The sequence below is a fragment of the Equus asinus genome, chromosome 20 (assembly GCF_041296235.1).
Source record: "Equus asinus isolate D_3611 breed Donkey chromosome 20, EquAss-T2T_v2, whole genome shotgun sequence".
Taxonomy (NCBI): domain Eukaryota; kingdom Metazoa; phylum Chordata; class Mammalia; order Perissodactyla; family Equidae; genus Equus; species Equus asinus.
The window spans coordinates 37,724,605-37,745,995 of record NC_091809.1 but is presented as its reverse complement, the minus strand read 5'-3'; the positions used below and the strand labels follow the sequence as shown (position 1 = coordinate 37,745,995).

The following is a 21,391-nucleotide window of genomic DNA, read 5'->3' as shown; positions in this document are numbered from 1 at the left end:
TCTGTGAGGTTCTGCACGTGGAGTGTTAAACACCATTTGGATAATTGTATCATGATTCTAGGACTTGAATGTTGGTTTCTTACTAAATCTACCCCTGTTTCCTCTTGTCACCCACCCTCCTGCCCCAGGGCTGGTCAGAAGAGAAGCCCCAGCCCCACCCTGCTGAACTCAGGCACCTCCTGATCCGCTTGCTGCCCTCCACGGCCCCTCCAGAGAGAGATGCTCCAGGACCCAGGGGGCCCTGGGGAAAGGAGGGCAGGGCAGGTGTGCCCCACCCGGGGCCCCAGGGGGGGCCAGGCTGACAGCTGTGGTGGGAGACGGTTGAGCCCTGGATCCCAACCACAGCAGGGCAGTTGGCAGATGTCCCTCTGGGAGAGAGCCCCAGGGGTAATGGCCATGGGCTTTGCATGGGGCTGGGCACTGGGGCAGGGAACTGAGAAGGCCCAGGCAGAGGACAGGGCCACACAGGCAAGGGTGCATTGTGACAGCTGCTGCCAGCAAGAGGGACCGGGGGCACCTGCCGACTCCCTCTCCAGGGAGCCCAGGCCAGCAGGTCCTTTGACCCTGAGGGTGGATGAGGCCCAGGACAGGCCTGATGGGTCATGAGGCCCCCTGGGGGCAGAGCCCTGGCCCCAGGCAGCTCTGGCCGCTGATACTGCTGGGACTGGCCGTGGGCACCCATGGCCTGCTGCCCCCAACAGCCGCACCACGGGGCAAGACCCCGGGCCCTGGAGCCCCAGCAGGAAGCAGCCCTTGGAGGCTGTGGGACAGGTAAGGGGCTGAGCCATGTCCGGGGTGGGGGGGTCAGTCTGGATTGGGAGTGGGGGACAGAGAGCCACAGTGAGAGGAGAAAGGAGAGAAGGGAGAATGAGCCAAGAGGAGAGGGCTGGGCAGACACTAGCTTTATTTACAGTGTCGACATTTTGTCCAGTGTGGATTTGTTTGCACTGATTTTTATTTTTTTAATATTGTATTAAAATATTACTTATCTTAATTACCGAGTTTCTGGCAGCCCTTAAATTTGGCACCCAGTACTAGTGCCTCCCTGGCCTCCCTGGTCCTCTGGGCAGGGCAGAGGCGGGTTCAGGCAGTGTGCCTGGGTGGTGGGTGCCAGGGCCGCCTTCTCTTAGCTGATGAGGCACCGCCTCACCCCTCCCCCCACAGGCAGGCGCCACTCCCTGGAGCACCTGCGCGCGGGGGGACCCTCCCTAGTGTCCCCAAGTCACTGGACGCTCAGCCAAGGACCCTCAGCCAGGGCCACCTCCTGTGACTGGCCCCCTAGGAACCTGAGCCCACCCAGGGTGAAGGCCCCTCCGTGGGAAAGGCCCAGGTGAGGGTCTTTGGGGGGCCACGGTCCACCCCACCTTGCTGGGTAACCCCAGCCCACTCCTCTCTGCATGTGGTGGGAAATCCCTGGACAAGATGCCAAACATCTGGGTCCACTAATGATACTGAGTGAGCATGTTCATCATGGGCACTAATCATTTTAGGGGCAATCCCCCCTCCCAGTGGCCCCACAAGGCAGGTCCTGTTGTCATCCTCAATTTACAGAGAGGGATAGAGGCCCAGAGAGGTGAGGTGACTGGCCCAAGGTCACACAGCTAGTACAGACTCCAGCGCCCAAGCTCGATGGCCTCCAGCTGTCCCCATCCCCATCTCCTAAACTGATTGGGCTAACAAGTCCGCCTCTCCAGGCCTCAGTTTCCGCCTCTGCAAAGTGAAGGGTCCTGATTGGATGAGGGCCTTGCAGCTTGACACTCGCCCCAGGGAGGCTGGGGTCACCATGGTGAAAGGCTGGAATGGAATGAACTGATCCTCTGCTACACCAGCAATCCAGTCATGGAGGGTGGGTCAGCAGCTGTGAGTGTCAGGTCAGGACAGCATCTCGACATCCTACAGGGACCGCTGAGCAAGGGCAGGGCCCAGGAAAAGACAAGGAGAGATAGAGCCCCCATCAGGATCAGGTCCTGTGCTGGCGTTTGGATCCCAGGGGAACGAAATTTGGCCTCAAGTTAAGGTCCAACAGGAGAGGGTGAAGTGGCAACCACACACAGGGTGATGTCTGCAGGACAGAGGCACAGACAGGGAAGGGCAGAGGAGGCCCCACTGGGCATGGAGTACAGGTAGGGGATCCACCTGGGCAAGGTGATACAGGCATGGAGGGCTCAGGAAGCTCCCAGGGGTCTGCACGTCTGGAGTGGGTGGGTCCTGAGGCCAACGTGGTCTGAGAGGATGCTGGACATGTGGCCAGCCCCAGACCTGGAGGACCCATCCCTGGAGGGCAGACTTCATCTGGGGAGTCCTGGGAGATGTTTGAAAGGAACAGACATGACCAGACTTGGGTGGGTGGGGGTGGGAATCCAGAACTAGAGAGACCTCAGGGAGGGTGTGGCAGTGTCCCAGGCAGAGGAGACAGATATGTGGACAGATTCATCAAGGGGAAGAAACAGGAGAGAGAGGAGCCAGGATTTTTTCTGGACAGTTAAGAGAAGCTGTGACTGCATCAATGTGTCGTGTATTTTAACAAAGTGATTCAAGAGAAGGAGTGATCTTCAAGACGCTGGTCTCCCTCAAGGACATCCTCTCACTGACGGGCGCCTCAGGGCCAAGGGCTGCAGAAAGGGTGGTCCTGAACCCAGGGGATCATGTCCAGGCATGAGGACAGACCCATGGAACATTTTAGGAGCAGTAAGGTGGGAGGGAAGGAAATGCCTAAGCTGGTCTTACAGACGGAGGGGCACTGACCAGTGATGGGGGCGCCCCAAGCAGAGGAAGCGTGCAGGCCAAGAGGAGTGAGATGTGCAAGCACACAGCGAGTTGGGGGGGGGGGGGTGGTAAGGATGGGCTGGTGGCCGACTATAGGGGGTCTTATGCTCCATGTTCTTTTTCCTGTTGTCTTTAAGGGATTTAAGTAGGGGACTCTCAGAGTTGGACTTGTGTCCTGGAAAAGTGGCTCTGGATTTTTTGAGGCCAGATTGGAATGGCAGAGGGAGGGCTGTCTGCGCAGCGACCAGGTACCAAGATCTATGGAATTGACAAGTGAATGTAAAGTGACAGAACCAGAGAGTTGACGTGAGGAGTGGGCACTCTCGTAGACTGTCAGTGGGAGACTGAAATTCTGGAACAAATAACACCATGTATCAAAATTCATAAAAATATATGTCCCTTTTAATCAAGTAATTCCACTCCTAGAAATTTATTTTGAGGAAATAATCAGAACTTTAGCGAAATATTAGAAATGTGTTCATGAGGAAAAAGTGGAAACAACCTCAATGTCCAACAATAAGGAAAGGTAAAATGAACTATGGTACACCACGACAGGGAATATTAAAGTCATTCAATATGATATTTTTAACAGCTGTAATGACATAATAAAGATTTTTTTAAAACAGGCTGCAATATGTCACATATCAGTTTTTCTATTTTTATTTTGTTTTAACTTGCGCAGTAAAATTCTCTTTTTTTACAGCACATATAGCAGTTGTATAAATTTTCATAAAATCATAGAGTCGTGTAATTACCACCACAATCAAGGCAGAACATTTCCACCCTCTGAAACGTCCCGGTGCCCCTTTGTAGGCAGCCCTTTCTCCACCCCGACCATGGAAACCACTGGTCTCTTTCTGACCCTATAGTTTTGCCTTTTCCAAAATATCATGTAAGTGGAATGATGCAGTATGTAATCTTTTTATGAATTAAGCTTCTAATTTTGAGGTAATTGTAGATTCACTGGCAGTTGTAAGAAATACTACAGAGGGGTCCCGTGGACACTTCACTCAGTTCCTCCCAATGGTAAGGCCTTGCAAAACTATAGTAAACTGTCAACCAAGATACTGACATTGACACAGTCAACGTAGAGAACATTCCGTCACCAAGAAGATCCCTCACATCACCCTTTTATAGCCATGACCACTTCCTTCCCTCCCAAGCCCCTCCTGACCCCTTGGCAACTACTAATTTGATCTTTGTTTCTAGTTTTGTCATTTCGAGATTGTTCTAATGCTGTCATTTCAAGATTGTTCCATAGATGGAATCAACAGTATGTAACATTTCAGGACTGGCTTTTTCACTCAGCAGGATTCTCTGGATGTCCATCCAGACTGTTGGGTGTATCATAGTTTGTTCCTTTCTATAGATGAACAATATTCCAAGTACAGAACCTTTTGAGTCTGACTTTTTTAGTTCACATAATGCCTTTGCCATTCATCCTAGTCATCCCGTTTATCAATAGCTTGTTCCTTTCTGTTGCTGAGTGGGATTGCATTTATGGCTGTCTCACAGTTTGTTTAGCCATTCACCAACTGAGGAACATTTGGGCTGTTCCCAGTTTGGGGCAATGATGAATAAAGCTGGGGTAAACGTTTACAGACAAGTTTTTGTTTTAACATAAGTTTTCATTCCACTTGGATAAATACCTAGGAGTAGGATTTGATTGATCACGTGGTAAATGTATGTTTACAAGAAACTACCAATTTTCCAAAGCGGCTGTACCTTTTTCCATGCCTACGAGTAATGTATAAGAGGGCCAGTTGCTCTGCATCCTGACTTGCACTTGGTATTGTCAGTTTTTTTAGAAATTGAGATAAAATCCATTTAACATAAAATTCACAATTTTAACCATTTAAAAATGTACAGTTCAGTGGCATTTAGTACATTGACAACGTTGTGTGACCCTCCCCACTATCTAGTTCCAGAACATATGAATCACCCCAAAAGGAAACCCCAAAGCAGTCAGCCTCTGGTTCCCCAGCCCCCAATCCCTGGTATCCACTAATCTGCTTTCTGTCCTTATGGCTTTCCCTATTCTGGAGATTTCACATAAACGGAATCATACAATATATGTTGCCTTCTGTGTCTGGCTTGTTTCACTTAGCACGTTTTCCAGTCTCCTCCATGTTATAGCATGTAATTCATTCTTCTTAAGGCCAAATGATACTACATTTTGCTCACCCATTCATTGGCTGATAGGTATCATGGTTATTTCTACCTTTTGGCTATTGTGAATAGTGCTGTTATGCACATTCATGTCAAGTTTTTGTTGGAAAACCTGTTTTCAATTCTTTTCGGTATATGCCCAACAGTGGAATTTCTTGGTCACGTGGTGACTCTAAGTTTGACTTTTTAAGGACAGCCAGTCTGTTTTCCACAGTGGCTCCACCATTTTGCAATCCCGCAAGCAATGCATGGGGGTTACAGTTCTCCAGACCCTTGGCAGCATTTGTTATTTTCCATTTTTTGTTGTTATAGCCATCCTACTGGCTGTGAAGTGGCATCTTATTGTGGTTTTGATTTGCATTTCCCTCTAATGATTAATAGTGTTGAGCATCTTTTCATGTGATTGTCGCTTTTATATCTCCTTTGGAGGGATGTCTGTTCAAGTCTTTTGCCCATTTTTTAATTGTTTTTCTTTTGTTGCTGAGTTAGAAGATTTCTTTATACACTCTGGATACTCAACCCTTATCAGATATATGATTCCAAAATCATTTCTCCCTTTCTGTGCGTTGTATTTTCACTTTGATAACAGTTTTTCTTAGATTCAAAAAAGTTGTGAATTTTGGTGAAGTGAAATTTATCTATTGTTTCTTTGATTGCTTGTATTTTTTGTGTCATATCTAAGCATCTGTTGCCTAATTCAAGGTCATGAAGATTTACACCTATATTTTCTTCTAAGAGTTTTACAGCTTTAGCTCTTACGTGTAGATCTTTGCTCCATTCTGAGCTAATTTTTCTATATGGTGTGAGGTTCAATTTCATTTTTGTGCATATGGATATCCGGTTGTCCCAGCACTGTTTGTTGAAGAGACAATTATTGCCCCTGTTGAATTGTCTCAGCCCCTTTTTCAGAAAATCAGTTGACAATAGATGTAAGGGTTTCTTCTGGACTCAGTTCTATTCTGTTGGTCTATATGTCTGTCCTTATGCCAGTACCACACTGTTTGATTACTTTAGCTTTGTAGCAACTTTTGGAATTAGAAAGTGTGAGTCCTTTAACTTTGCTCCTCTTTTTCAAGATTGTTTTGCCTCTTGGAGTCCATTGCAATTCCATGTGAATTTTGGGATCAGTTTTTCCATCTCTGTAACAATGGCTGGACATTGAAATTTTGATGGCGATTGCATTTAATCTGTATGTCACTTTGGGTAGTGTTGCCATCTTAACAATCTTAAGCCTTCCAAACCACAAACGCAGCATGTCTTTGCATTTACTTAGGTCATCTTTAATTTCTTTGAAAAATGTTTTGCAATTTTCAGTGTAAAGGACTTTTACCTCATTGGTAAGATTTATTCCTAAGTATTTTATTCTTTTGATGCTATTGTAAAGAATTTTTTCTTAATTTCCTTTTTTGTTGTTCATTGCTAGTGTATGGAAATATGAATTCTTTTAGTGTGTAGAAGTATGAATGTGTGTTGACTATGCAACTGCTGCATTTGCTTATTTGCTCTAGTAGGTTTTTTGTAGATTCTCTAGGATTTTCTCTATATAAGATCATGTCATCTGTGAATAGAGATGATTCTACCTCTTCCTTTCCAAGCTGGATGTCCTTGATTTCTTTTGCTGGCCTAACTGCTCTAGCTAGAACCTGCAGTACAGTGTTGAACAGAAGGGGAAAAATCCACATCCTCGTCTTGTTCCCGACCTTAAGGGGAAAGCTTTCACTCTTCCACCATTGAATATTGTGTTCACTGTGAATTTTTCATATATGACCTTTATCAAGTTGAGGAAATTCCCTTCTATTCTGAGTTTTTTAAGTGTTTTGTCATGAAATTGTGTTGAATTTTGTCAAATATTTCTCTGCATCAATCGAGGTGATCATGTGGTTATTATCCTTCATGCTGTTAATATGATATGTTACATTGACTGATTTTCTTAAGTTGAACCATCTTTGCAATCCTGGGATAAATCCCGCTTGCTCTATGATTCTTTTAATATGGTGCTAGATTCACTTTTCTAGTATTTTGGTGAAGATTTTTGCATCTATATTCATAAGAGATATTAGTTTGTAGTTTTCTTGTGATGTCTTTGTTTGGCTTTGGTATTAGGGTAATTCTGGCCTCATGGAATGAATTAAGAAGTGTGCCTTGTGTTTCTATTTTTTAGAAGAGTGTGCAAAGGATTGATGTTAAATTTAAATGTTTGGTAGAATTCCCCAGTGAAGCCATCTGGTCCTGGGCTTTTCTTTGTGGGGTGTTTTTAATTACCATTTTAATCTCTTTCCTTGCTGTAGGTCTGTTCAGATTTTGCATTTCTTCTTGAGTCAGTTTCAGTAGTTTATTTCTTTCTAGCAATGTGTTCATTTCATCTAGGTTATCTAATTTGTTGCTATACAATTGTTCATATTATTTCCTTTTAATGTTTTTCATTTTTGCATGGTGTGTACTAATGTCTCAACTTTCAGCTCTGATTTTATTTATTTTTTGGTGAGGAAGATTATCCCTGAGCTAACATCTGTGCCAATCTTCCTCTATTTTGTCTGTGGGATGCTGCCAGAGCATGGCTTGCTGAGGGGTGTAGGTCTATACCCAGGATCTGAATCCGAGAACCCCAGGCCCCTGAAGCGGGGTGCACGAACTTAACCACTGTACCACTGGACCGGCCCCTCAGTTCCAATTTTAGTAATTTGAATCTTCTCTCTCCTTTTTTGTTTGTCAGACTAGCAAAGGTTTGTCAAATTGGCTCATCTTTTCAAAGAACCAACTTTTGGTTTTGTTGATTCTATTGTTTTCTATTCTCTATTTCATTTGTCTCTGCCCTAATCATTATCATTTTCTTCCTTCTGGTAGCTTGGAATTAGCTTGCTCATCTTTTTCTGCTTCCTTAAGACGTAAAGTTAGGTTATCGGTTTGAGATGTTTGTTCTTTCTTAATACTGGCATTTTTATAGCTACAGATTTTCCTCAGAACACCACTGTCACTGAATCCATGTTTTGGTATGTTGGGTTTTTGTTTTCATTCATCTCAAAGTATTTTCTGATTTCACTTGTAATTTCTTCTATGATTCATTGACTGTTTAAGAATGTGGTGTTTAATTTCCACTTATTTTTTAATTTTCCAGTTTTTCTTCTGTTATTAACTAGTGCTTTCATTCGGTTGTGGTCAGAGAAGATCATTTGTATAATTTCAATCCTTTTAAATTTATTGAGCCTGTTTTGTGATTGAACATATGGTCTATCTTGAGGAATGTTCCATGTGCTCTTGAGAAAACTTTTTGTTTGGCAGTTGTTGTGTGGAGAGTTCTATATGTGCCTTTGACTCTACTAGGTTTATGAGTTATTACAAAAACAATACAATATAAAAAATAAAGTCATCTGTTTCCTTATTGACCTTTTGTGTAGTTTTTCTGCATGTTACTGATTGTGAGGTATTGAAATATCCAAATGTTGTTTTAGAACTGTCTTTCTCCCTTCAATTCTGAACAACGTTTGCTTCAAATATTTTAAGACTCTGTAGTTAGGTGTGTATGTATTTATAATTGTTATATCTTCTTGATGGATTGACCATTGATCGATATATAATGTCCTCCTTTGTCTATTGTAACAATTTTTGACTGAAAGTCTCTTTTGTCTTATATTAGTACAGCCACCCAGGTGTCTTTCGGTTGTTATTTGTATACAATATCTGTTTCCATCATTCCACTTGCAGTCTCTATGTATCTTGGATCTAAAGTGATTCTCCTGTACACAACGTATAATTAGATCTGGTTGTTTTTTTTAAAAATCCGTTTTGACAATCTCTATCTGTTAATTGGAGAGTTTAATCCTTTACATAGAGTAATTACTAATAATGAAAGACCTACTTTTGCCATTTTGCTATTTGTTTTCCATGCCTTACATCTTTTTTGTTTCTCAATTCCTCTGTTGCTGCCTTCTTTTGTTTTTAATTTATTTTTCTAGTGTACTGTTTTTATTTCCCTCTCACTTCCTTTTCAGTTTATGCTTTAATTACTTTCTTAATGGTTACCTTGGGGATTCCAATTAACATCTTAAATTTATATCAATCGTATTAGTTTGCTAGGGCTGCCTAACCAAGGACCACAGACTGGCTGGCTTAATCACAGAAGTTTATTTTCTCACAGTTCCGGAGGCTGAAGTCTCAGATCAAGGTGTCAGCTGGGTTGTTTTCTTCTAAGGCCTCTCTCCTTGGCTTTTAGATGGCTGTCTTCTCTGTCTTCACACGGTCTTCCACCTGTGTGTGTCTGTGTCCCAATCTCCCCTTCTTGTAAGGCTACCGGTCGTGTTGGATTAGACCCATCCTAATAAGCTTGCTTGAAATTGACTAGTTCTTTAAAGACTGTCTCCAAATGCAGTCACATTCTGAGGTTCTGGGGGTTAGGACTTTGACATATGAATTTGCGGGGCACACAGTTCAGCCCATAACAACAAACCAGTTTGAATTAGTACCAAATTAGTTCCAGCAGTATACGAAAACTCTGCTCCTACACATCTCGGTCCCTCCCTCTTTACATTATTATTGCCACAAATTACATCTTTACGTTGTGTATCCGTTAGAATAGATTTTATAATTATTGTTTTATACATTTGTCTTTTAAGTCACTTAGGGAAAAAAAGAGACGTTAGAAAACAAAAATACAATAATACAAGCATTTACATATACTTATACAGCTGCTCTTACCAGCATTCTTTATTTTGTCATATGGCTTTGAGTTACTGTCCAGCGTTCTTTCCTTTCAGCCTGAAGCATTTCTCTTACGGCAGGTCTTCTGGTGATAGACTTTTCTGTTTGGTTGTTTTTTTCATCTGGGAATGTCTTTATTTCTCCTTCATTTGTTTTTTAGGAAGATTAGCTCTGAGCTAACATCCACCTCCAATCCTCTTCTTTTTGCTGAGGAAGATTGGCCCTGACCTAACATCTGTGACCATCTTCCTCCATTTTTTATATGTGAGACACCCACCACAGCATGGCTTGATAAGCAGTGTGTAGGTCCGTGCCTGGGATCCAAACCAGCAAACCCCGGGCTGCTGAAGCAGAACAAGTAAACTTAGCCACTGAGCCACCAGACCAGCCCCCAACCTTCATTTTTGAGGGATAGTTTTGCCAGATATAGAATGCTTGGTTGACAGGTTTCTTTCTTTCAGAATTTTAAATATGCCTTTTGGCCTCCTTGGGTTCTTGATTAACACCTTAAGAAATCAGGTGTTACTCTTAGTGAGAATTTCCTCTACATGTTGACTTGCTTCTCTCTTGGTGCTTTCATGATATTCTCTTTGTCTGTGGCTTTTGACAATTATAATATGTCTCCGTGTTTTTGATCTCAGATCTCTTTGCGTTTATTCTACTTGAAGTCTGTTGAGCTTCTTGGGTGTGTAAATTTAGGGTTTTCATCAAATTTTGGAAGTTTTTAGTCAGTATTTCCTCAAGTATTCTTTCTGCTCCTTTCTCTCTCTCTTCTCTTTGTGGGACTCCCATTATGCACATGTTGATTTGTTTGGTGGTACCCCACAGGGCTCTTAGGCTCTGTTCATTTTTCTTCATTCTCTTTTCTTTCTACTCCTCTGACTGGATAATACCAGTTGACCTGTCTTTTAATAATTTCTATCTTTTCATTGATATTCTCTATATAGCAAGACATTATTCTTCTGGTTTCCATTAGTTCTTTGACCACGGTTCCCTTCAGGTCTTTGAGCATATTTAAGATAGTTGATGGGGCCAGCCAGGTGGCACAGCAGTTAAGTGCATACGTTCCACTTCGGTGACCCAGGGTTTGCTGGTTCAGATCCCAGGTGCAGACATGGCACGGCTTGGCACGCCACGCTGTGGTAGGCGTCCCACGTATGAAGAACTGGAAGATGGGCATGGATGTTAGTTCAGGGCCAGTCTTCCTCTGTGAAAAGAGGAGGATTGGCAGCAGTTAGCTCAGGGCTAATCTTCCTCAAAAAAAAAAGATAGTCGATCAAATGTTTGTCTGCTAAGCCCATTGTCTGGGGACAATTTCTGTTCATTTTTTTTTTTCCTGTGAGTGGGCCACAGTATCTTGCTTCCTTGCACACTTCGTAACTTTTTGTTGAAGACTGAAGTTTTTAAATATTATAACATAGAAACCCTGGAAATCAGATTCTCTCCCTTACCAGACTTTGTTGTTACTGCTTATTGGGAGTTGTTGCTGTTTATTTACTTATTGACATTTCTGTACTATCTTTGTAAAGTCTGCATTATCATGTGTGGCCACTAAAGTGTCTGTTCCATTATGCCTGAAGTAAAACATCAAACAAAAAACCAAACCAAAACCAGACTCTCCCTTTCTTTGTAGATTGGCTATGATTTAGGGCACTCCTTCAATGCTAGACTATTTGCAACCCTGCCTTGGCTCTTCACTTCCTGCTTGCATGGAGTCTAAAGGTATGCCAGGAGTGAAAGCTTTGGGTCTTCTCAGGTCTCCTGTGCATGCGTGCTATCCTGGGAATGCATGTAGCCTTCTATAGTCCCTGGTATTTGCAGGAGCTTTTCAGAGCCCTTATTTCCCCAAGTATCTCCTTCCCTAGCCTCTTAGTTCTCAGGCTTTTTGGTCTGTCTCTTGCTCTCCCCAAATGTCATCCCTTGTCCCCAGCAGCTGTGACTAATACATTTGCCTTTAAATGCTTTCAGCAAACACACTGTGGGAAGCTGCCTCAGCTCTGGGTTAGTTCTGAGGCAGGCAAAACAAAGGCAAGCATTTGGGCTGATTCTTCAGGGAGCCATCAGATTGGACAAAACACACAACCACAATTCTTTGAGACTAAGGTCTGTATTGCTTCCTCTGGTTTTAGCAACCTGCCCCAAGAATCCAGGCTACTGTCTTCATGGATGCTATCAAGCTGGAGAGTAGGGGATGGTGAGTGGGTAAGTTAAAATGACACAGTGCTCTCCTGCTGAAATCTATCAACTTCTTTCTTCATTGAGCATTTCCCCGCTTGTCCTCAACCACAGAGGGAAAGCATTCAGTCCTTCACCATTAACTGTGATGTTAGTTGTAGGTTTTTTGTAGGTGCTCTTTATCAGGTTAAGAAAGTTTCCTCTGACTCCTAGTTTTCTTAGAGTTTTTATGATGAATAGATGTTGAATTTTGTCAAATGCTATTTCTGCATCTATTGAAACGATACTACAGTTTCCTCTTTAGTCTGTTAATGTGGTGGATTATATTGATTGATTTTCAAATATTGAACTCACCTTGCATTCCCAGGTTAAACCTCACTTTATTATATGTATTAGACTTTTTATGTATTGCTGAATTTGATTTGCTAGTATTTTGAGAGCAATTTTTACATCTATGTTCATGAAGGATATTGATCTGAAGTTTTCTTTTCTTACAACGTCTTTATCTACATTTGATATCAAAGTAGTGCTGCCTTCATAAAAGTATTTGGAAAATTTTCCCTTATATTTTCCAGAAGAGATTGTGTAGAATTGGTATTATTTAATCCTTGAATATTTTTAAGGAAGAATATAGAATTCACAGGTGAAGCCATCTGGACCTGGAGTTCTTTGTTAGAAGACTTTTGACTCTGAATTCAGATTTTACATGGATACAGGTGAGCTTAGGTAGCTCATGCCTTTCAAGGAATGGGTCCACTTCATCTAAGTGCTGACATCTATTTGCATGGACTTGTTCCCAGTATTCCCTTATTAACATTTTAATGACTGTAGGATCTTTAGCGATGTTCTTCCGTTCCTGATGTTGGCACTTTGTGTCTTCTCTCTTCTTTACTTGGTCAGTATGCTTAGAGGTTTAGTCAATTTTATTGATTTTTTAAGAACCAGATTTTGGTTTTATTTGTTTTCTCTGTTTTCAATTTCATTGATTTCTGCTTTTTATTGTTTCCTCTCTTTGGGTTTGAGATGATTACTTTTCTAATTTCTTAAAGGTGGAAACTTAGATAATTGAATTGAATGAAAAAGAAAACACAACATATCAAAATTTGTGGGACACAGCTAAGGCAGTACCTAGAAGAGAATTTATAGCATTAAATACTTACATAAGAAAATAAGAAGTCTCATATAAACTTTGTTTTAAAATATAATTGTATATGCTCTTTTAAAGCCTGGAAGAAAATATACCAAAACCATTAATAATATTTATCTCTCTCTACTGGACTTACAAATAATTTTAACTTTAACTTTCTTCTTTATGATTTTCTTTATTTTTCCATATTTCCTTAAGACCATATATTCCTTCTTTTTTCTTTAAATATTATCTTTCTGTTTCTTTTTTTGTGAGGAAGATTAGCCCTGAGCTAACATCTCTTTTTGCTTGAGGAAGATAGTCGCTGCCAATCTTCCTCTACTTTGTATATGAGATGCTGCCACAGCATGGCTTGACAAGTGGTGTTAGGTCCACACCTGGGATCTGAACCTGCAAACCCTGGGCCACCAAAGCAGAGCATGCAAACTTAACCACTACACCACTGGACTGGCCCCTATCTTTTCTTTTTTATTGTGTTATAATACACATAGCATAAAATTTACCATCTTAATCCTTTTTAAGTAAATTCAGTGATACTAAATACATTCACACTGTTGTATACCCATCACCACCATCCATCTTCATAACTCTTTTCATCTTGTAAATCTGAAACTCTATATCTATTAAACAATGACTCCCCATTCTCCCTCCCTGCCGGCCCCTTTGTCCTTGTGATTTTGACTACTCTAAGTACCTCATATAAGTGGAATCATACAGTATTTGTCTTTTTGTGACTGGTTTATTTCACTTAGCATAATATCCTCAAGGTTCATCCATGTTGTAGCATATTGCAGAATTTCCTTCCTTTGTAAAGTTGAATAAAATTCCATTGCATGTATATACACATTTTGCTTATCTATGCATTGGTCAATGGACACTTGGGCTGCTTCCATGTTTTAGCTATTGTGAATAATGCAGCTATAAACATGAGTGTACAAATAGCTGTGTTACCCTGTTTTCAGTTCTTTTGAGGATATATCCAGAAATGGAATTGCTGGGTCATATGGTAATTCTATTTTTATTTTTTTTGAGAAACCTCTATGCTATTTTTCAATAGTATCTGTACCATTGTACAGTGCCACCAACAGTACACAAGTGTTCCAATTTTTCCACATCCTTGACAACACTTGTCTTCTTTTTGTTTGATAGTAGCCATCCCAATCAATGTGAAGTGGTATCTCATTGTGGTTTTGATTTGCATTTTCCTAATGATTAGTGATATTGAGAATCTTTTCATGTGCTTATCTATCATTTGTGCATCTTCTTTGGAAAAAAGTCTATTCAAGTTCTTTGCCTATTTTTGAATTGAGTTGTTTGGGGTTTTTTTGTCATTGAGTTTTAGGAGCTCCCAATATATTCTGGATATTAACCCCTTATCACATACGTGATTTGCAAATATACTCTGCCATTCTATGGGTTGCTTTTTACTCTGTGGACAGTGTCTTTCGATGTACAAAATTTTCAAGAAGTCCAATTTGTCTAGTTTTTCTTTTGTTTCCTGTGCCTTTGGTGTCAAAACAAAAACATTATTGCCAATCTAATGTAGTGAAGTTTTTGTCCTGTTTTCTTCGAAGGGTTTTGTTGTTTTAACTCTGGCATTTATATCTTTCATCCATCTTGAGTTAATTTTTGTATATGGTGTTATGTAAGTGTCCAACTTCATTCTTTTGCATGTGGATATACAGTTTTCCCAGCACCATTTGTTAAAAAGACTATCCTTTCCCCACTGAATGGTCTTGGCATCCTTGTCAAAAGTCATGTGACTGTATCTGTGAGGGTTTATTTCTGGGGTCTCTATTCTATTCAGTCGGTCTATATGCCTGTGTTTATGCCAATACCATACTGTTTTGACTACTGTAGCTTGAAGTCTCATAGTGTCATTCCCCCAACTTTGCTCTTCTCCTTCAATATCGTATCTGCTATTCTGGGTCTTTTGCCCTTCTATATAAACTTTAGAATCAGTTTGTCAATATCCACAAAATTTCTTGCTAGGATTTTGATTGGGATTGTATGACTCTAATATCAAGTTGGGAAGAACTGACATTTTGACAATATTGAGTCTTTCTATCCATGAACATGGAATATGCCTCCATTTATTGAGTTCTTTGATCATCAGAGTTTGTAATTTTCCTCATATAGATCTTGTAATATTTTGTTAGATTTATACCTAAGTGTTTCATTTTAGGGGGTGATAATGTAAATAACATTGTGTTTTTAATTTCAAATTCTACTTGTTCATTGCCAGTATATAGAAAAGTGACTGAAGGATATTAACCGTGTATCTTGCACCTGCTATAATTGCTTATTAGTTTCAAGAGGGGTTTTTTTTGTCAATTCTTTTAGATTCTCTACACAGACAGTCTTATTATCTGCCAAAAAAGACAGTTTTCTTTCTTCCCTGCAAATATGTATAACTTTTGTTTCCTTTTCTTGTCTTTTTGCATTAGCTAAGGCTTCTAGTATGATATGAAAGGCTGTGGTGAGAGGGGCCATCCTTACCTTGTTCCTGACCTTGGCAGGAAAGCTTCAAGTTTCTCACCATTAAGGTGATATTAGCTGTAGCGTTTTTTGTTGATATTCTTTAGAAACTTGAGGAAGTTCCCCTCTATTCCTAGTTTACTGAGTGTTTTCATCATGAATGGATGTTGGATTGTATCAAATGCTTTTTCTGCGTCTATTGACAGGATCGTGTGATTTTTCTTCTTTAGCCTGTTGATGCAATGGATTACATTAATTGATTTCCAAATGCTGAACCAGCCTTGCATGCCTGGGATAAATCCCACTTGTCATAGTGCACAATTCTTTCAATATTTTATTGGACTCGATTTGCAAATATTTCACGGAGGATTTTTGCGTACATGTTCATGAAAGATATTGGTCTGTAGTTTTCTTTTCTTATAATGTCTTTGTCTGGTTTTGGTATTAGGGTAATGTTGGCTTGATAGAAGGAGTTAAAGTGGTAAATTTTATGCTATGTACATCTTACCACAATAAAATAAAAAAGGAAATGGCACTACATAGCCGGAGAGAGATGGAGAGATAAATGTTACACTTTTTAAATACACTTCTGCATTGCTCAATTGTGTTATATGTGCGATATTCTTAGAATTTTAAAACAATTTTAAAAATTTAAAGCAAAATAAATCTTAGATTTGCATCACAAAACCAACCACAGCTTACTGGACTAGTTTCTAAGATGGGAACACACTGGCCCAACCCTCTGGCAAGATGCTTGCATCCAAAAAGCCCCAACTCAGTGCTGCATCCTTGAATGAGTTGGAAATTAAAATCAGCAAAAACAAAACCTGGGGCTTCTTGTGGTTTGGGAGTCTCAGGGGGTGGTTTTGTTGTTTCTTAATTATTTTGAGCCTTGTTTTAACTTTTAAAAGGAATATTTAGATGCGGAATCTAAACACAGGTTTCCAACTCATAGTCGGATGTGTTGAGATGAAGACAAAAGAAGAGCTGGGTTGGGAGAAAGATGGTCGGTCTCATGTGGACAAGGAGAGTTTGAGATTCCTGTTGGGCATCCAGCTAGAGATGGTCAGTAGGCAATTTAGGTGGAGCTAAGGAGAGGGTTTGAAGCTGAGATAGACTCAAGCCTAACTATATGGGCAGTAGGGGGAGTCCACAATGTGAGAAGATGGCAAAGAAGAAGGAGCAGGGTAATGGTGTGGGGGTCAGCAGCCATACGTGGGCTGAGGAGAAAGGGAAGCCAGAGGAGGAAGAGAGTAGAGGGTCTCAGATGCCCAGGGGAAAAGAATCACTGGAAAAAACGATCGACCCTGTGTTGCATCCTGCAGAGACATAAAGTACAACAGGAACTGGGGAGGGACCTTGGACTTGACTGGGACAAGGGCCTTGTTGGCCTTGACCTGAGAGGTTTCAGGGAGAGACAGGGGTGAGAGCCAGGGGCACCTTCCCATGTCCCAGCACATAGAACAGTGCCTGGCATAGACAGGAGCTTGGGAGCTGTTGCTGATGGATAGATGTGTGGATGGATGGATGGATGGATGATCGATAGATAATGGTTGGATGGACAGATGATGGATGGATGGACAGATGAACAGGCAGATGGACAGAAAGCCAGTGGTCTGAGAGATCAGAGAAGGCTTCAGGAAAGAGGTGAGCTGAATTGTGTCTTGATTCAAAGGGGGAGCACTGTGAGTCAGGAATGACTCCGTGTCCACGGGCCCAGGGAGGACGCCTGCCAGCTGGACTGTGGGAGGAACACTCAGAGACCCGAAGATGAGGTCTGAAAGGTCGAGCAGGTCTGAGCCAGCTCAGGACTCTCTTTACCACACCACACGAGACGACAAGGCACTCATGGATTTGCCAAGAACCTACTATGTACAGTGTCACCATCAGCCCTGAGGATTCAGTGGTGACAAGGACAGCCTCGGAGAGGGGGGACACACACTGGGTGACTCCAAGGTGTGGGTGTCACCTGCCTCAGACAGGAGGCTGGGTGTTGGGCCACCTCTGGGCTGTGAGTCCACCCAGGGCTGCCCTGGCCTCTCTTGGGGGCTGGCCACCCACCTGCCCAGCCCCAAGATGCAGCACCGCCTGCTACAGCCCTGTGCCCATCATGCCCACCAGGTTCCCACTGCGACCTGGCCCCCGAGGGGCAGGCCCCAGGTGCTGGCCCGGTGGGTTTTGGTCTGACGTTCAGCCACCATGGTATATCTTCAGCGAAGGGACCCAGCTCACTGTCACAGGTAAGTACCTTTCACCACCGTTCTCCTCTGCTGTCTCAGGAAAGTCATTTCTGTCTGTGTGGGGCTGCTTCCCCTCTGCCCTCCCGGCCTTTAGGACTAGCTCCCACCTTCCTCTGTGGGACCTGGGTGTGGGGTTAGTCTCAGGGTAACCAGCAAAAAGGACCCAACAGCAGGAGCAGCCACCTCTGGAGTCTGACAATTAGATGTGGCAGATCCCAGGGCCTGCGCTGAAGGTTTGACCCAGGAACAGGGGCCCCTCTCCCTCTCCTAGGGCAGATGCCCACATGGAGGCCTGAGGTTCTGACAAGGGGCACTGGAGTGGCCTTCGAGACAGTCGCTGAATCCCAAGGTCTAGGCTGAGGGCTCAGTGCCCATCCAGGGTGGAGGAGCCACACAGGAGGCTAGGGACAAGTCTGGGACTGTGACCCTTCTCTCCAGGGACACAGAAGGGCAGTTCAAGAGGAGGCTCTTGGAGGGCAGAGAGACAGGTCCAGCTCCCTCTAGGCTGGTGCTCTTGGGGCCTCTGCTGGGCCTTGAGGACACAGAGCCACAGGTGAAATGGGCGAGGTGGCCGGAAGCCTGGTGCTCCCTGGACGGTGGTCAGAAAGGAGCAGTTCCCATAGGGCAGAGGCTCATCTGGCCCTGGGTCGCCATAATCCCTGGGACCCAGGGTCTCACCTGTCCCAAGGGTTGGCTTCCCGCCTCCCTCAAAGGTAGCATTGGGCTCAGGAGACGACAAACGGGGAAGTGAATGGGGGGCTGAGAGCTACACGGCTGTTGCGTAAAATCAAGAGACCCCGGAGGTGCTGGGGTGGCCGTGGAGGCCACTGTGCCTGTCCTCTGGGGGGAGCAGCCCAAGGAACGCAGCCGAGGTGAGGGTTCCTGCAGTCAGGGCAGTAGGGACAGGGACAAGGGCAGAGCTGCAGAGGAGCCCCCGGGCTTTGGCTGGAAGAGCTGAGGCCGGGCTGCGGCTCAGGATTCCAGACTCAGACTCCAGACCAGGAGGAGGGAGTACAGCCTGCCCTGCTTACGCACGGGGAGACTGAGGCTGCAGATGGAGCATGTGACAAGGTCACCTGGGAGAGGTGACTTGGAAGGGCTTCTGGGAGGGTGAGGGGCTGTCTGCTGTCAGGGGCTGAGTGGAAAGGAAAGGAAGGAAAGAAAGGAGGGTCCCCTGGGTGAACAGGCACAGGCTCTGCGGGAACAGTCGTGAGGCTGTAGAGTAAGGGACTGCCCATCACCCCGGACTCTCCTGCTGTCCACACAGGTGGGCCCAAGTCTGCGCCCTCAGTCACTCTGTTCCCGCCCTCCTCTGAGGAGCTCAGTACCAACAGGGCCACAGTGGTGTGTCTCATCAGTGACTTCTACCCCAGCAACTTGACAGTGGTCTGGAAGGCGAACGGCACCCCCATCACCCAGGGCGTGGAGATCACCAAGCCCTTGAAACAGAGCAACAACAAGTACGCGGCCAGCAGCTACCTGACGCTGTCCCCTGCCACGTGGAAGTCTTACAGCAGCATCAGCTGCCAGGTCACGCATGAAGGGAGCACCGTGGAGAAGACAGTGGCCTCCTCACAGTGTTCTTAGGTCCCTGAGCCTGTCCTACCCTCAGGGGCCTGGAGCTGCAGGACACCTGCGAGGTCTCCCTCCAACCCCGTCATCCTCCCTGCACCCAATCCATTCTCAATAAAATGTCCTTTTGTCAATCAGAAATCGTGCTCTCTGCTCATTTTTTTCTTGTCTCATATTTAATTTGCAGCCTCTCCAGGATTCTCCGGGTGGGGTTTGGGAATCCTTGGCACCCAATAACCCAACGGGAGAGCCTCACAGTTTCCTGGGGGCATCTGCCAGGAAACCCGCCAGGACATGAGAAGTCTAGTCACCAAACATCAGTCCCTCTGCCCTCTCCTTCCTCTCGTTCCTCTTCCATCACAGGGCCGTTCCCACTCCCTGCCACCTCTCTGGTGGGAGCTGTCCCTGGCCAGCGGCGTCTAGGTAAAGCTCCCTCCCTGCCTGGGTCAGAACCCTCTACACCCTTCCTGTCCTCTCTTTCCTCAGCCCAGAGTCCCTGCTGTGACCTGGACCCCTCTGCTCCTGGCCCTCGCCTCCTAATGCCCTCCTTCCTCCCTCCCCAGCTCAGCTCCTGCCCACCCTCACCCCTTCCCTGTCACTCCTAAGGGTTGGACTACCCAAGGGGTCCAGGGCACTCCAGCAACATCGGCTCCCTGGCTCTTAAATCTGGGGCCCATCTCGCTTCGTCGCCCAATGGCAGGTTCAGAGATCTAAGAGGACTAGGGGGAAGCCAGGAAGGAAACTGTCACACGAAAGCCCTGCCAGGAGGCTCAACACTTGACAAAGGTAAGCTCTGAGCTCCCCAAGAACCCATGCAAAGAGGGAAATAGGTGCCTCATAATTTCTTTGAGATTAAACAAAGCCTTTGCTTGAGGGGAATTGACGTCTCAACACTCAGGCCAGTCATCTTGTACCATAGTTAAAAGTGGAGACACATTTCACCTGAGGCCTCAGCATTGATGGGAATCAGGCTCTGACATGCCCAGTGATCACCCGGCAGCGTCAGGATGTGGTGATGACCACGAGCTGGTACAGCTGCCCCTGCATGGGGAGGCCCCTGTCTTCTTGCCTCCAGTACTACCAGCTCACCCTTACTGAGGGGGAGGGGGGGGACATATGTAATCACGGTCCCCCAATTTGCCTGGGGAGTCCAGCCAGGCAAGATCCTCACCCTGGATCCAGGGTGGCTCCTTGGTACAAAACCCTACCACCCTGCACACACCACACGCCCAAGGCCATTCCCACCCCTGTCTGACACCTCCTTGGGTGTCCTGGGCCCCCTGAGCTGTTCCCCACTCATGCCCTAGCCCTGCCAAAGGGGGAGTTATCCTCTCAGGCGTGTGGCACAGAGAGTCACCTACCACCTTCCTGGGGGCAGGGGGCATTATGTATTGGGAATCATCTCCATGGATCTTGGATACCAGCGGTAAACCAGGTCCCGTTTAGGGACTCTGTGATGCTGTGAGGCTCCTGGGGTCTGGGGGTGCCAGCTGCCCTCTGAGGACGGGGGCTGCAATGAGAGAACCTGGCCTGGCCCCATCCAGCCCTTCACGCCAGGCCCCTGGGCTCCGGCTCCTCCACCTCACTCTCGGGATGGGGGCAGTGGCAGCAGGTCAGACACGTGTCCCTGGGGCAGAGGGCCATGGAGGCACCACGCTGAGCATCCTCAGTGAGTCTCTCCCTTGGTTCCTGCGTTAGTCTCCTGCGGCTGCTATAACATCACTACACACTTGGTGGTTAAACAACATGCATTTATTCGCTCGCAGGTCTGAGGTCAGAAGTCCGGAATGAGCCTCACGACTGAAGTCAAGGAGCTGGCTGGTCGCCCTCCTGGAGGGTCCAGGGAGGACCTGCCCCCTGGCCCTTTCCGGCTTCTGGAGGCTCCCACACTCCTTGCCTTGCCGCCCCTCCGTCCAACTTCAAAGGCCCAAGGCAGCGTCTTCAGTCTCTCCCCTTCTCTCCGTCCTCCCCTTCCATCCTACATGTCCTCTCACTCTGATGCTCTGGCCTCGTCCTTCCCTCAGACAGACCCCACGTGGGGCCCCAGACGATCCAGGGTAATCTCCCCATCTCAAGGTCCTTAACCCCATCACATCTGCACAATCCCTGTTTTCATGGAGGGCCCCGTTCACAGGTGCTGGGGACTAAG

At 44.9% G+C, this 21,391-nt stretch overlaps 1 gene segment (V, D, J or C); it reads left to right on the top strand.

The window, feature by feature from the left end:
* Window positions 1–465: 465 nt before the first annotated feature.
* Window positions 466–19,373, top strand: LOC106847602 (immunoglobulin lambda constant 3-like). The segment is given in 3 exon segments: window positions 466–771; window positions 17,552–17,670; window positions 18,938–19,373. Coding segments are annotated over 3 exon segments (636 nt in total).
* Window positions 19,374–21,391: the final 2,018 nt, after the last annotated feature.